Genomic DNA, 12,909 nt, shown 5'->3' with positions numbered 1-12,909 from the left:
CACAGTCATGGATGGATGGAAGGAAGGAGGGAAGGAAGGAGTCCAGAGTGTCAGCACTTTCACAGTCATGGATGGATGGATGGAAGGAAGGAAGGAGTCCAGAGTGTCAGCACTTTCACAGACATGGATGGATGGAAGGAAGGAGTCCAGAGTGTCAGCACTTTCACAGTCATGGATGGATGGAAGGAAGGAGTCCAGAGTGTCAGCACTTTCACAGTCATGGATGGATGGAAGGAAGGAGTCCAGAGTGTCAGCACTTTCACAGTCATGGATGGATGGATGGATGGAAGGAAGGAAGGAGTCCAGAGTGTCAGCACTTTCACAGTCATGGATGGATGGAAGGAAGGAGGGAAGGAAGGAGTCCAGAGTGTCAGCACTTTCACAGTCATGGATGGATGGATGGAAGGAAGGAAGGAGTCCAGAGTGTCAGCACTTTCACAGTCATGGATGGATGGATGGATGGAAGGAAGGAAGGAGTCCAGAGTGTCAGCACTTTCACAGTCATGGATGGATGGATGGATGGATGGAAGGAAGGAGTCCAGAGTGTCAGCACTTTCACAGTCATGGATGGATGGATGCATGGAAGGAAGGAGTCCAGAGTGTCAGCACTTTCACAGTCATGGATGGATGGATGGGCAGAGTTCAGAGTGTCAGCACTTTCACAGTCATGGATGGATGGAAGGATGGATGGATGGAAGGAGTCCAGAGTGTCAGCACTTTCACAGTCATGGATGGATGGAAGGAAGGAGTCCAGAGTGTCAGCACTTTCACAGTCATGGATGGATGGATGGATGGATGGAAGGAAGGAGTCCAGAGTGTCAGCACTTTCACAGTCATGGATGGATGGATGGATGGATGCATGGAAGGAAGGAGTCCAGAGTGTCAGCACTTTCACAGTCATGGATGGATGGATGGATGGAAGGAAGGAGTCCAGAGTGTCAGCACTTTCACAGTCATGGATGGATGGATGGATGGAAGGAAGGAAGGAGTCCAGAGTGTCAGCACTTTCACAGTCATGGATGGATGGAAGGAAGGAAGGAAGGAAGGAAGGAAGGAGTCCAGAGTGTCAGCACTTTCACAGTCATGGATGGATGGATGGAAGGAAGGAAGGAGTCCAGAGTGTCAGCACTTTCACAGTCATGGATGGATGGATGGATGGAAGGAAGGAAGGAGTCCAGAGTGTCAGCACTTTCACAGTCATGGATGGATGGATGGATGGATGGAAGGAAGGAGTCCAGAGTGTCAGCACTTTCACAGTCATGGATGGATGGATGCATGGAAGGAAGGAGTCCAGAGTGTCAGCACTTTCACAGTCATGGATGGATGGATGGATGGGCAGAGTTCAGAGTGTCAGCACTTTCACAGTCATGGATGGATGGATGGATGGATGCATGGAAGGAAGGAGTCCAGAGTGTCAGCACTTTCACAGTCATGGATGGATGGATGGATGGAAGGAAGGAGTCCAGAGTGTCAGCACTTTCACAGTCATGGATGGATGGATGGATGGAAGGAAGGAAGGAGTCCAGAGTGTCAGCACTTTCACAGTCATGGATGGATGGAAGGAAGGAAGGAAGGAAGGAAGGAAGGAGTCCAGAGTGTCAGCACTTTCACAGTCATGGATGGATGGATGGAAGGAAGGAAGGAGTCCAGAGTGTCAGCACTTTCACAGTCATGGATGGATGGAAGGAAGGAAGGAAGGAAGGAAGGAAGGAGTCCAGAGTGTCAGCACTTTCACAGTCATGGATGGATGGATGGAAGGAAGGAAGGAGTCCAGAGTGTCAACACTTTCACAGTCATGGATGGATGGATGGATGGATGGGCAGAGTCCAGAGTGTCAGCACTTTCACAGTCATGGATGGATGGATGGATGGATGGGCAGAGTCCAGAGTGTCAGCACTTTCACAGTCATGGATGGATGGATGGAAGGAAGGAAGGAGTCCAGAGTGTCAGCACTTTCACAGTCATGGATGGATGGATGGAAGGAAGGAAGGAAGGAAGGAAGGAAGGAAGGAGTCCAGAGTGTCAGCACTTTCACAGTCATGGATGGATGGAAGGAAGGAAGGAAGGAAGGAGTCCAGAGTGTCAGCACTTTCACAGTCATGGATGGATGGAAGGAAGGAAGGAAGGAAGGAAGGAAGGAGTCCAGAGTGTCAGCACTTTCACAGTCATGGATGGATGGATGGATGGGCAGAGTTCAGAGTGTCAGCACTTTCACAGTCATGGATGGATGGATGGATGGATGCATGGAAGGAAGGAGTCCAGAGTGTCAGCACTTTCACAGTCATGGATGGATGGATGCATGGAAGGAAGGAGTCCAGAGTGTCAGCACTTTCACAGTCATGGATGGATGGATGCATGGAAGGAAGGAGTCCAGAGTGTCAGCACTTTCACAGTCATGGATGGATGGATGGATGGAAGGAAGGAGTCCAGAGTGTCAGCACTTTCACAGTCATGGATGGATGGATGGATGGAAGGAAGGAAGGAGTCCAGAGTGTCAGCACTTTCACAGTCATGGATGGATGGAAGGAAGGAAGGAAGGAAGGAGTCCAGAGTGTCAGCACTTTCACAGTCATGGATGGATGGATGGAAGGAAGGAAGGAAGGAGTCCAGAGTGTCAGCACTTTCACAGTCATGGATGGATGGAAGGAAGGAAGGAAGGAAGGAGTCCAGAGTGTCAGCACTTTCACAGTCATGGATGGATGGATGGAAGGAAGGAAGGAGTCCAGAGTGTCAACACTTTCACAGTCATGGATGGATGGATGGATGGATGGGCAGAGTCCAGAGTGTCAGCACTTTCACAGTCATGGATGGATGGATGGAAGGAAGGAAGGAGTCCAGAGTGTCAGCACTTTCACAGTCATGGATGGATGGATGGAAGGAAGGAAGGAAGGAAGGAAGGAAGGAGTCCAGAGTGTCAGCACTTTCACAGTCATGGAAGGAAGGAAGGAAGGAAGGAGTCCAGAGTGTCAGCACTTTCACAGTCATGGATGGATGGAAGGAAGGAAGGAAGGAAGGAGTCCAGAGTGTCAGCACTTTCACAGTCATGGATGGATGGATGGAAGGAAGGAAGGAGTCCAGAGTGTCAGCACTTTCACAGTCATGGATGGATGGATGGATGGGCAGAGTCCAGAGTGTCAGCACTTTCACCGTCATGGATGGATGGATGGAAGGAAGGAAGGAGTCCAGAGTGTCAGCACTTTCACAGTCATGGATGGATGGACCGACCCACTGGTCAGGGAATAACTGTTTATAACAGTCATAACATGGACAAAAAAAACTTATTTAGTGGATGTTCTAGAATATTAACATGACTAGAAATGGCTAAAACATATTACCTCATCATTCTTTAAGAAATTGATTGCAATTGTTGCCAAATTGCCAGTTAGGTATTTGCAGTTATAGGAAAATACTCAGCTTTGGGGTGGTGACAGTCAGGCTTCATGTCAAGCTATGTCACACTCCAATGTAAATTATTTTCCAATGTTAGTAGCACACGTGTTTTACTTCTTACTAACATATCTGACTGCTTGTGAAACCTGAAGGAAATGGACTGGGAATTACATCAAAATCAGAGACCGTAGAATACTTACCAACACACTTGTCAGCTAATTCCTCAAGGAACGCGTCTGATGGCTGAGGATCCCACTGTCGTGTGTGGATCTTTAAAATATCTTTACGAGCCTAAAAACAGGCAAATGATATTTTAGCTTCAATGAGTCTTTCTATGGGCAGATAATTAGTGATACTGTAGCATCATCATCATCAGTGTTCCCCATCTGCTGCTACAGCAGGTTGGGTGCCCAGGATCTCATCCAATAAGGGCAGGAACCTCTGTTTGTTCTGCATCTCCCTCTGTAGTTGGACTGGGGCAAGTCCAGTTCATTTTTCATAGATTGTCCTGATGTTACGAGTGTACGGCTTATTGTTAGAACGGAACAGTATTTGTTTTTGCAGCACAGAATTAGAAAGTCTTGTAACATAAGCAATACACTTCAGGTGTCAAGGTAGAAAGTATGGACTGACGAGGAGCGGGTGAGGAAGAGTATATCATTGTTGGTGTATTTGTAGCGCCAGTCAACATCGTCCTCCTCTACAGCTAGGTCTCCTTTTTTTTTTTTTTTTGGAGGATTAACGTGCTCGAAGCCGTTGCAGACAAGTTTTCTGAGAAAATTAATCCACGTGGATTCCAACTTTGCCAGCTGCGAGGCATTAAGATAACACGCCTGAGTACTGTAGGTGAGGCAACTACGAACACAAGCAGTTAGAAACTTTACACGCGTGGACAACTTTATCTGATGGTCTGGGAGTAAAGTTTTTAACTCATTCCACTTTTTAGGAGCTGAAGCAGTGCGCTGGACCGTGAATGCTGAATGGCCTTCCTCATTCGATATAGCATGACCGAGATAGGTGAAGCTAATAACGTTCTCGATAGGCACAACTTTCATTTTAATGAAGGAGCTCGACACCTTCTCCTCTAGAGGAACATTAAAACACATTGTCTCTGTTTTGGATGCCGATATTGTTAGTCCAAACCTGGTAAAACTCCATCACACATCCTCAGCATATTCTCCATTTCAGAAACGCTTTTACAGAAGATGACAATATTGTCTGCATAACTAACTTGCATAAGTTACTAAATAACTGCATAAGCTACTAAAGGTCATAGTGTACAAATTACATTATTAGGCTGTAAACACCAGCGGGCTAGGAGTTATCTAGGAGACCCGTCTTTTCGATGACCAATACTACAAGTCAGCGGGTAATTTTCTGCAACGAATCCCCATTCGGGGATCCTTCAGAGTGCTTTGTGCGCACGCTTGGGACCCAGTCATTATGGGAAACACCTGATGATGATTTGAGCACAGTCAGCACATGCAGACACTTTTCGAAGACTTTGTGAAGTATTCCTTCAGGTATGTGGCGGTAGACGGCTGCAAGTGCAGGAAGTGTGTTTATTAGCAGGTGTGATGTTTACAAAAACTAAACTGAAAGCAGTGTCATAAACATGGCTGCAAACAAACGTGACTGTGATAATGATGATACTTCTCAAAGCCCCCGTGTCCTTACATCAGAGATGCCTACCCCAAATTTTGAATTTCAGTATTCTTGAAAACATTTTTCAGTATTTTGGAATGACTTTCAGTAACATTAATTTATGCCCATTTCCATTATAAAGAGGTGTATATACCAATATGTTTAATATTTAAATTATTAAAAAAAGAACTGTTTTGTGTGAATTGAATAAACAAAACGCGAGCAGCCATCTCAACTGAATTTCCACTCAACAAATTTCTAGAGCATACAATTTCTCACATTTTTATAAATACAATAGTGTTCCCTGTTTGCAGACATTACGGTTGACTACTAATCATTGGTATTGAATGTAACTCCTCAAAAGTATTATATTATATTGCCTGGCAAAATGTTCTACCTGTTAACGGATTCTAATAAAATAAAAAATAAAAAAAAAATTCTTATTTCATGCCAAAGAGAGTCCGACATTAAGATAATGTCCCAATATATAAATACTTCAGCATAATGCTTCAGAAGAGACATTGAATAAAATGACATTTATAATTGTATTTAAAACAGTGGAATGATCAATTTTTTGCCACAATTCCAACAGCACTAATCATAAAATTCTGTTTTTGATCATACTACATGTACATTTGCACTTGCAACACTGAAAAGACTTTGAATTAAAGAAGTACAGCCAGTGTTTGATATTTCAGTGAATAAAAATCATACATGTAAAAAGAAACTGAATAAGTTTAACTCACATTTCATGACACCAATTGGCAAGTTCAACTCCAAGCATAGGTCAACCATCACCGCTTCAGCACGTGTCACGTTCCGTGTCTTTTCATCCACAGATTTCGTAAAAAACTGCTGGATACCCCCAGATTTACTTTCCGCCTGACTCGCCATTTCAGCATACTCCATATTAGGGCTGCACAATTAATCGAATTTAATCAAAAATCGCGATTTTGGCTGCCACGATTAAATTAAATGAAAATCACGATTTATTTCCATTTAAAATGCGAGCTCTGCTGTATATCTGATCAAGCACTTTTTGACCAGTACTCCGCCAAACCATTAGGGGGCGAACCGACGCATGTAAGGTTTCATCACTCCGGCTAAATAAGCAAGCAAGCCATGTGCAGTGTTGCCAGATTGGACGGTTTTAAGTGCATTTTGGCGGGTTTTGAACATATTTTGGGCTGGAAAACATCAGCAGCATCTGGCAACACTGGCCAAGTGCGCAGAGCTTCAGTGCAGCGGTATCTTCTTCAAGGGGTGATAGCGTGAGAGTAGGTAACAGATTGAGGGGAGAGAGAAAAGCTAACCATGTCGGAACAACAGATTATTTAGCACTGGAGGCAATGTTGTGACCTGCCTTCGCTCATGTTTAAAGCCAGAGCATGTTGATAGGCTGGTCTTTCTAGCTAAAAACTTGTAGGCCTCAGTATAATACTATGTAATTGTTGCAATTGAGTTTTCAGTTCCTTCATCCTTTGGTAATTTCTTGGATAAATTTCATTTATTTGTCATTTGGAAATCAGAATTTCTCTTTTAAATTTCATTCTGCACTGAAAGCTGTTCATATTGTTTGTTTGAATATAGTGAAATAAATTTTAAGTGATTTCCCTAACATCAAGAATAATCGTGATTAATAATCGCGATTACAATTTTGATCAAGATAATCGTGATTATCATTTTTTCCATAATCGTGCAGCCCTACTCCATATGTTTTTTTTGTAGTTGACATGCTGCGTGCAGTCATCGCGACCACCATGAGTGATGTTAATGTCAGTTCTACACAGTTTGCAGTGCGCGTATCCATTGCCCTTTTGACTGGGTGTAATGCACGGCCATTCTACCGTATCGAAAATAGCACGAACAAATGTGCGGAATCTGCGCATGTCACACACAGCATGTGCGGAATCTGCGCATGTCACACACAGCATGTGTGGTTGTCGTAAAAATAAATAGCCTAGCCGTGAATCGCGCATGGATTAAAAAAGTCGCTTGGACATTTAAAAACAACTCACTGGAATTTAAGACTTTATAATAATTCCGTACAGAATAACACTGTTTGCCGTAACATCGCATTTACGTAACTTTTCCGTACAAAATACGGCCAATCCGTACTAGTAGGCATCTCTGTTACATGCATGTGCTGATTGCTCTCAGATCAGGATCAGGTGTTTCCCATAATGACAGGCTCCCAATCACACGCACAATGCATTCCGAAGGATCCCCGAATGTAAATGCATCAAGTCTCGGGGAAGTTTAGGCTACGCCACTCATGTTCACATCACTGGATAAGAGCGAGCACGTTGTTCCAGTTCTGAAATTATTAGTATTTTTTTTTTTTTTTGAATTCTTACCTTCGTGAAAATGAAAAGGGTTTTTGACCTCTCTGTTCAACACAGAGTCCCACTGAATGCCCCCCCCCCCCAATTTTTCCTCTTTTACATTGAGAAATCTCTCTAGTTTTTCCCCCGATGATGAACTACTTTTGGTAAATTTAAAATTCTGACGTCTTTGTTTCGTTCAAAACTATTTGCACATCCAAAAACGCAGCAAAACCTTCCCATACTGGCCTGAGTTTCCAAAAAGCATTGCAGCACAAAGATCATCATTAAATGGTAGAGCGAGCAGCACAACTAAGTGTATCTTAACTCTCTCTCCTAGTTAAGATGCATTTAGTGTTAAGAGGCTTTTGGGAAACCCACCTCTGATCAATAACAACTAACTTGTTTGAATGAAGTACAAATAGGCATATCAGGTGAAAATTCAAATTCAAACCAAATTGCTTGAAACTGGTTTCATTGAATGCAGAACATACTTTTTACAGAATTAAAATGTTTAGCCGTTCTTGAGATATTACAAATCAAAGATGGAAAAAACGGCTTAATGTTTAGAAAACTGCCGTAATATGATGTACGAGGCTCACATGGTCCAAAATGGGCCTCATTAACCAATGAGATCAAATGTTTTTTCTTATAACTTTTATTTTTCCAAGTTATTTACATGGAAATTAGCAGGCACATAGATGGTTGTATACGGAATACAAATTTCAAAAACTAGTAAAAATTATGCAAATTAGTATTATGCCAATTAGGTAAAGACATTAAATCGGTACACTCTTCAAAGTTTCATCAAATAGATTTATTTGTGCAATATAAAGCTGATCTTAACTCTCATTTATACACCACAAAGAAGGAGAAATCAATGTTCGTTATAAAATATGCATAAATAAGCATCGTCATTCACATCTACCATTCTCTATCCAAAAAAAAAAAGATTTCTAATACCCTCTTTGTGCTCTGTAGGCCTTTGTATTTCTCAAAAGTAGACCCTACTAGTGTTTATATTAAAGAATATAAATTTTCAATTAATATTCACAGCTTTCAAGGCTAACCTCGAAAAAAAAACTGTGATCCACATCCAGTAAACAATTCCATTTAATTGAATTGAAATTGACACTCGCGTTTCTGACTTCCAGTTTTTAAAAATCTCATTCCGACCACTAAGATCTCAATATTTTTCATCAAAGCCTCGTCTCGTCTTCATCCGCTTATCCGGGGCCGGGTCGCGGAGGCAACAGTCTGAGCATGGAAGCCCAAACTTCCCTCTCCCCAGACACCTCGGCCAGCTCCTCGGGAAGAACACCGAGGCGTTCCCAGGCCAGCCAAGAGACATAGTCCCTCCAGCGTAGGGCTGCATACCGGTACTGTACCATGAAAATCGATTCGGTACAGGTCCAAAATACCGGATCATGAAGTACCGGTACTGTACCGATATAAATTTACACCAAGTACCTGCTCATTTTGTGACTGAAGATGTGTAAATCCTACCACAAAGACGAAAAGTTTGCACTGGAAAAGACGTAAAATGCCACGCTGAAACTTGAAATCAGAGCCATCTTTGATTTGAGATCCTCTCGCCACAGTCTCACGAGACATTGCGAGAGCTTGGCTGATCCAGCGTTCCGATTGGTCAAAAAGACTCAAAAGCAGGTCAGCCATTTTTCCTTTGCTGGCATTGGCAGCCTTTGTTGCTTTGTGTAATTTTGCCACCCAAGTTAAAGGCCGCGGACTGCGCGGAATGAATTTGTTTGTCATGCCACGTGGGAAGACCAGTAAGGTCTGGGATCACGTAACAAAGCTTTCAGGGGGCCAGAACGCAAGGTGCAACCTCTGTAATGCCACCATTCAGTGCAGCGGTGGAATGTCTAACATAGCAAAACATTTACGCCGTCATCACAAGATTGAGACAACTCCACATGAGTCTGGAACGATCATTGCGTCCATGTTCAACATTAAGTGTAAGTTTTTGTTTTGTTAAGCTAAGAATGTAGTAGAATTCTGTACTCCGTAGTACTCTAGTCACTTCTCAGGTACTTTGGAAGTTTGAACTACATCATGTATATGTTATTTGTACTCTGTAGTACTCTAGTCATGTCTCGTTGTGAGACAACTTCTCAGGTACTTTGAAAGTTTGAACTATATGTTGTCTGTACTCTGTAGTACTCTAGTGTCGTCACTTCTCGCTGTGAGACAACTTATGACTTTTTGTCCCAAGTTAACCAAGTGTGAGACTAATGGCCCTTTTCCACTACCCTTTTTCAGCTCACTTCAGCTCGCTTCAGCTCACTTCAGCCCGACACGGCTCGCGTTTCGACTACCAAAAACCAGCACGACTCAGCTCGTTTCAGCCCTGCTTAGCCCCTAAAACTCGCACCGTTTTGGAGTGGGGCTGAAGCGAGCCAAACCGTGCCGACTGAGGCTGGGGGCGTGAGCAGACACTCCCCTGTGCACTGATTGGTGAGGAGGAGTGTCCTCACATGCCCACACACGCCCCGCGAGCACGCTGGGATCTGTAAATACTGTAAACCCGGAAGAAGGAGAATAATTACGAATTACGAGAATTTCTGAAGCCTTATGCGCCTCGCCTCATCTATACGCTCTTGCCAGTATCTGTTGGCGTTGTCGGTGACAACAAGCCACAGCACCAAGACCAGCAACACTAACGACTCCATGTCCTCCATGTTTATTGTTTACTATTCGGGTCGTGAGACTACCGCTTAAAAGCTCACTGAATCAGTGACATACAGAGCATCGTGGACGAGTTCGCGGAGCGCAAGGCTCGCCGTATGCCCTTCAAATAATGCGCGCAGTAGGCTATTGATGTTTTATTATGAGCCATGTACAGTATGTCGCCGAATGTTTTTTTTGTTTCTGAGTTACATGTTCGTTTGAAGGACTTAATGTACAAAATAACAGTTGCACCCCGTAGTGTTGAAATTGGTAAACACAGTGCATTCAGTGAGGTTTGCACCGCCCTCCTTTTATTTCTGACTCTTCCTGTCACCGTTGCAACCTCTGAGCGCTCATTCGTATGCCCTTCAAATAATGTGCGCAGTATAGGCTATTGATGTTTTATTATGAGCCATGTACAGTATCCTAATGTTTTTTGTTTCTGAGTTACATGTTCGTTTGAAGGACTTGATGTACTAAATAACAGTTGCACCCGGTAGTGTTGAAATTGGTAAACACCGCAGTTGCGGACATTTTGTAGCCTAAAATTATGTTATGATAAGCTTTAATAAAGGGCCCGGTCATTTGCCCCGCCCCCGGCCCGGCTCTGACTTGTTCCGCCACTGTCACTGATGTCACTGTTTGCGCTGCTTAACGACATCACATGACGTCCACCCACTTTCGCTAACTCCACCCAATGTGTCCACCCACTTCCAGCCAGCACGGTTCAGCGCGGTTGTAGTCGAAATGCAACTCCAACAGCCCCGCTCAGCCCGACTCAGCTCGACTCGGCACGGCACGACTCAGCCGCGTTTGTAGTGGAAAAGCGGCATAAGAGGGTGACTGAGAAGTGAGGTAGGAAACCTAGTTATGTTCGGTTTTCTTTGAATAAAGATACTGACAAGTTGTCAACAGTTTATTAATGTTTCTGTCATTATTGAAGTTGTTCAGAAGAACACATGTTAATTTGTCAAATTGTTCAGGTACAGGTCCGGACCTGTACCTAAACCTCGGTACCTGATGTTACATTTAGGTACGCAGCCCTACTCCAGCGTGTCCTGGGTCTTCCCGGGAAGACCCAGGATTATTAGAAATCTTTTTTTTTTTTTTCTCATCAAAGCAACTAGTTATATTCTAAAACAGTTATTTATTTACTAGTGCTGTCAAAAATGTCGCGTTATTAACGCGTTAACTTGACTCAATTTTAACGGCGATAATTTTTTTATCGCGAGATTAACGCTCTGTGACATGTAGGTTTTTCATAAGCTTTTGAAACTGCCAGGAACTTGGAACAGAGACTTTGCTTAGAAAACCGATAGCAGCTAGACTGTAATGCCATGCCGTGCCACGCACAGCCAGAATCCTCTGCCCCCCCAAAGAACCAGCATGGGCAGGGCGCGCTAGTAGAGATGGGATTTATGGCTCTTTGATGGGATCCGCATCTTTGTGATCCGTTCTTTGAAAAGAGCCGTTCAAAAGACTGGCTCATTTGGCTCTTTTTAAATATTTATTCAGTTTTAAGAAGACAGCATCTAAAGAAGCCAGATCCCTCTGAACTGTAAACTCAATGCTATCCCAGAAATCCTTCCTGTAATATGCAAATTTGGCCGCCTCTGATTGGACAGCGCGACGCATCAACAGGCAGAAAGTGTAAAAGTACAAAATGTGTTAAGTGAGCTGAAACAGTAAAGATCAGATTCAATGCAATATTTATCAACGAACAACTTAAAGTTAATATAATAGTGTACTTTATATTATAATCAATCATGTCAAGCCTACCGTCACTGTGTAACCTGTCTCTCTGAATTGTAGACTAACTCAAGCAGTAGATCACTTCAATCATGGTTCTTTTGCTAGCCCCAGTGCTCGGTTTAGGTTTCACTTTGCAGTGGCTGTGTCAAGACCTGTTATGCTTTGCAATACAAAGCAAGCCCATTCACGTTTTTATGCTGATAAGAGAATTACAATGGTTTTTCATGTGACAAAAATGTGCGATTAAATTGCGATTAATCGCGAGTTAACTATGACAGTCGCGACATTAATCGCGATTAAATATTTTAATCGCTTGACAGCACTATTATTTACATGAATAATTTGCGGGGAAAAAAAAGTAGGTAAAGCTATGAACTCACTTCAAAAGTCTCCTGTGAAGCAAAACATCAAAACTAGCAGATGGAAATTTTTGCTGAATACTTCATCAGAAACAGTGAGAGCGAGAGAACATCCATATAAAAGTTATATGATTGATATTCACGAGTAATCCAGTCAGAAACTGATCAGGAGAGAGAGCAAACCTGACCGCTTTTCCGTGACTCAAAAAGCACCAGCAGTTTCCCGACGTCATGCAAGCAGAGAGTGAACTCTGTTGTACCAACTTCAACCTGCTGTTACTCCCAAAGTACTGAATAGATCTTAACCAGATACATTTCTTTGGAAATCAGAGATGTGCTTTTTAATGATTGTATTCACGATAGACAATATTCAAGAGTTAATCAATGACAGATTTGGAAACTTAAATGAGCATGTGCATGCACAATTTTCACAGCACGGCCAGCGAGTGTCCGAGATGCCTATTACAAGTGTGCCCGCTGTCGTTGCAGCGTAGTTAGCATTGCTAATTGGGTCAGGTGACTGTGCAAAGCCTCTATTAGAGAAAATTATGATGAACCAAAACGAGAAATTTATAATTTTCCAATCATGATTGTGCATGGGATAGGATGACCGTGATTATTTTGTGGGGTTATTTGAACTGTTTACTGCATCTCTTTCCGTCCTGGTTGGCAACGCAAAGACTGAAAGGGCCTTCAGTTGTAGCAACAGATTGGCCTCCGCAACCAACTTAGTATCAGTACACCTTGTTCAT

At 43.1% G+C, this 12,909-nt stretch overlaps 1 protein-coding gene across 1 annotated transcript in view; it reads right to left on the bottom strand.

Annotated features, from left to right (window-relative positions):
* LOC132867376 (ATPase family AAA domain-containing protein 2-like) overlaps nucleotides 1-12,909 on the bottom strand; it is an 85,131-nt gene that overhangs the window by 36,896 nt on the left and 35,326 nt on the right. The window contains exon 15 of the mRNA XM_060900243.1: nucleotides 3,591-3,681. Coding sequence (XP_060756226.1) covers nucleotides 3,591-3,681 — 91 coding nt within the window. The remainder of the gene's footprint in view (nucleotides 1-3,590; nucleotides 3,682-12,909) is intronic.

The sequence above is a fragment of the Neoarius graeffei genome, chromosome 19, assembly GCF_027579695.1.
Source record: "Neoarius graeffei isolate fNeoGra1 chromosome 19, fNeoGra1.pri, whole genome shotgun sequence".
Taxonomy (NCBI): domain Eukaryota; kingdom Metazoa; phylum Chordata; class Actinopteri; order Siluriformes; family Ariidae; genus Neoarius; species Neoarius graeffei.
The sequence above is the reverse complement of the archived record's forward strand: the minus strand, read 5'-3'. Positions and strand labels throughout refer to the sequence as shown.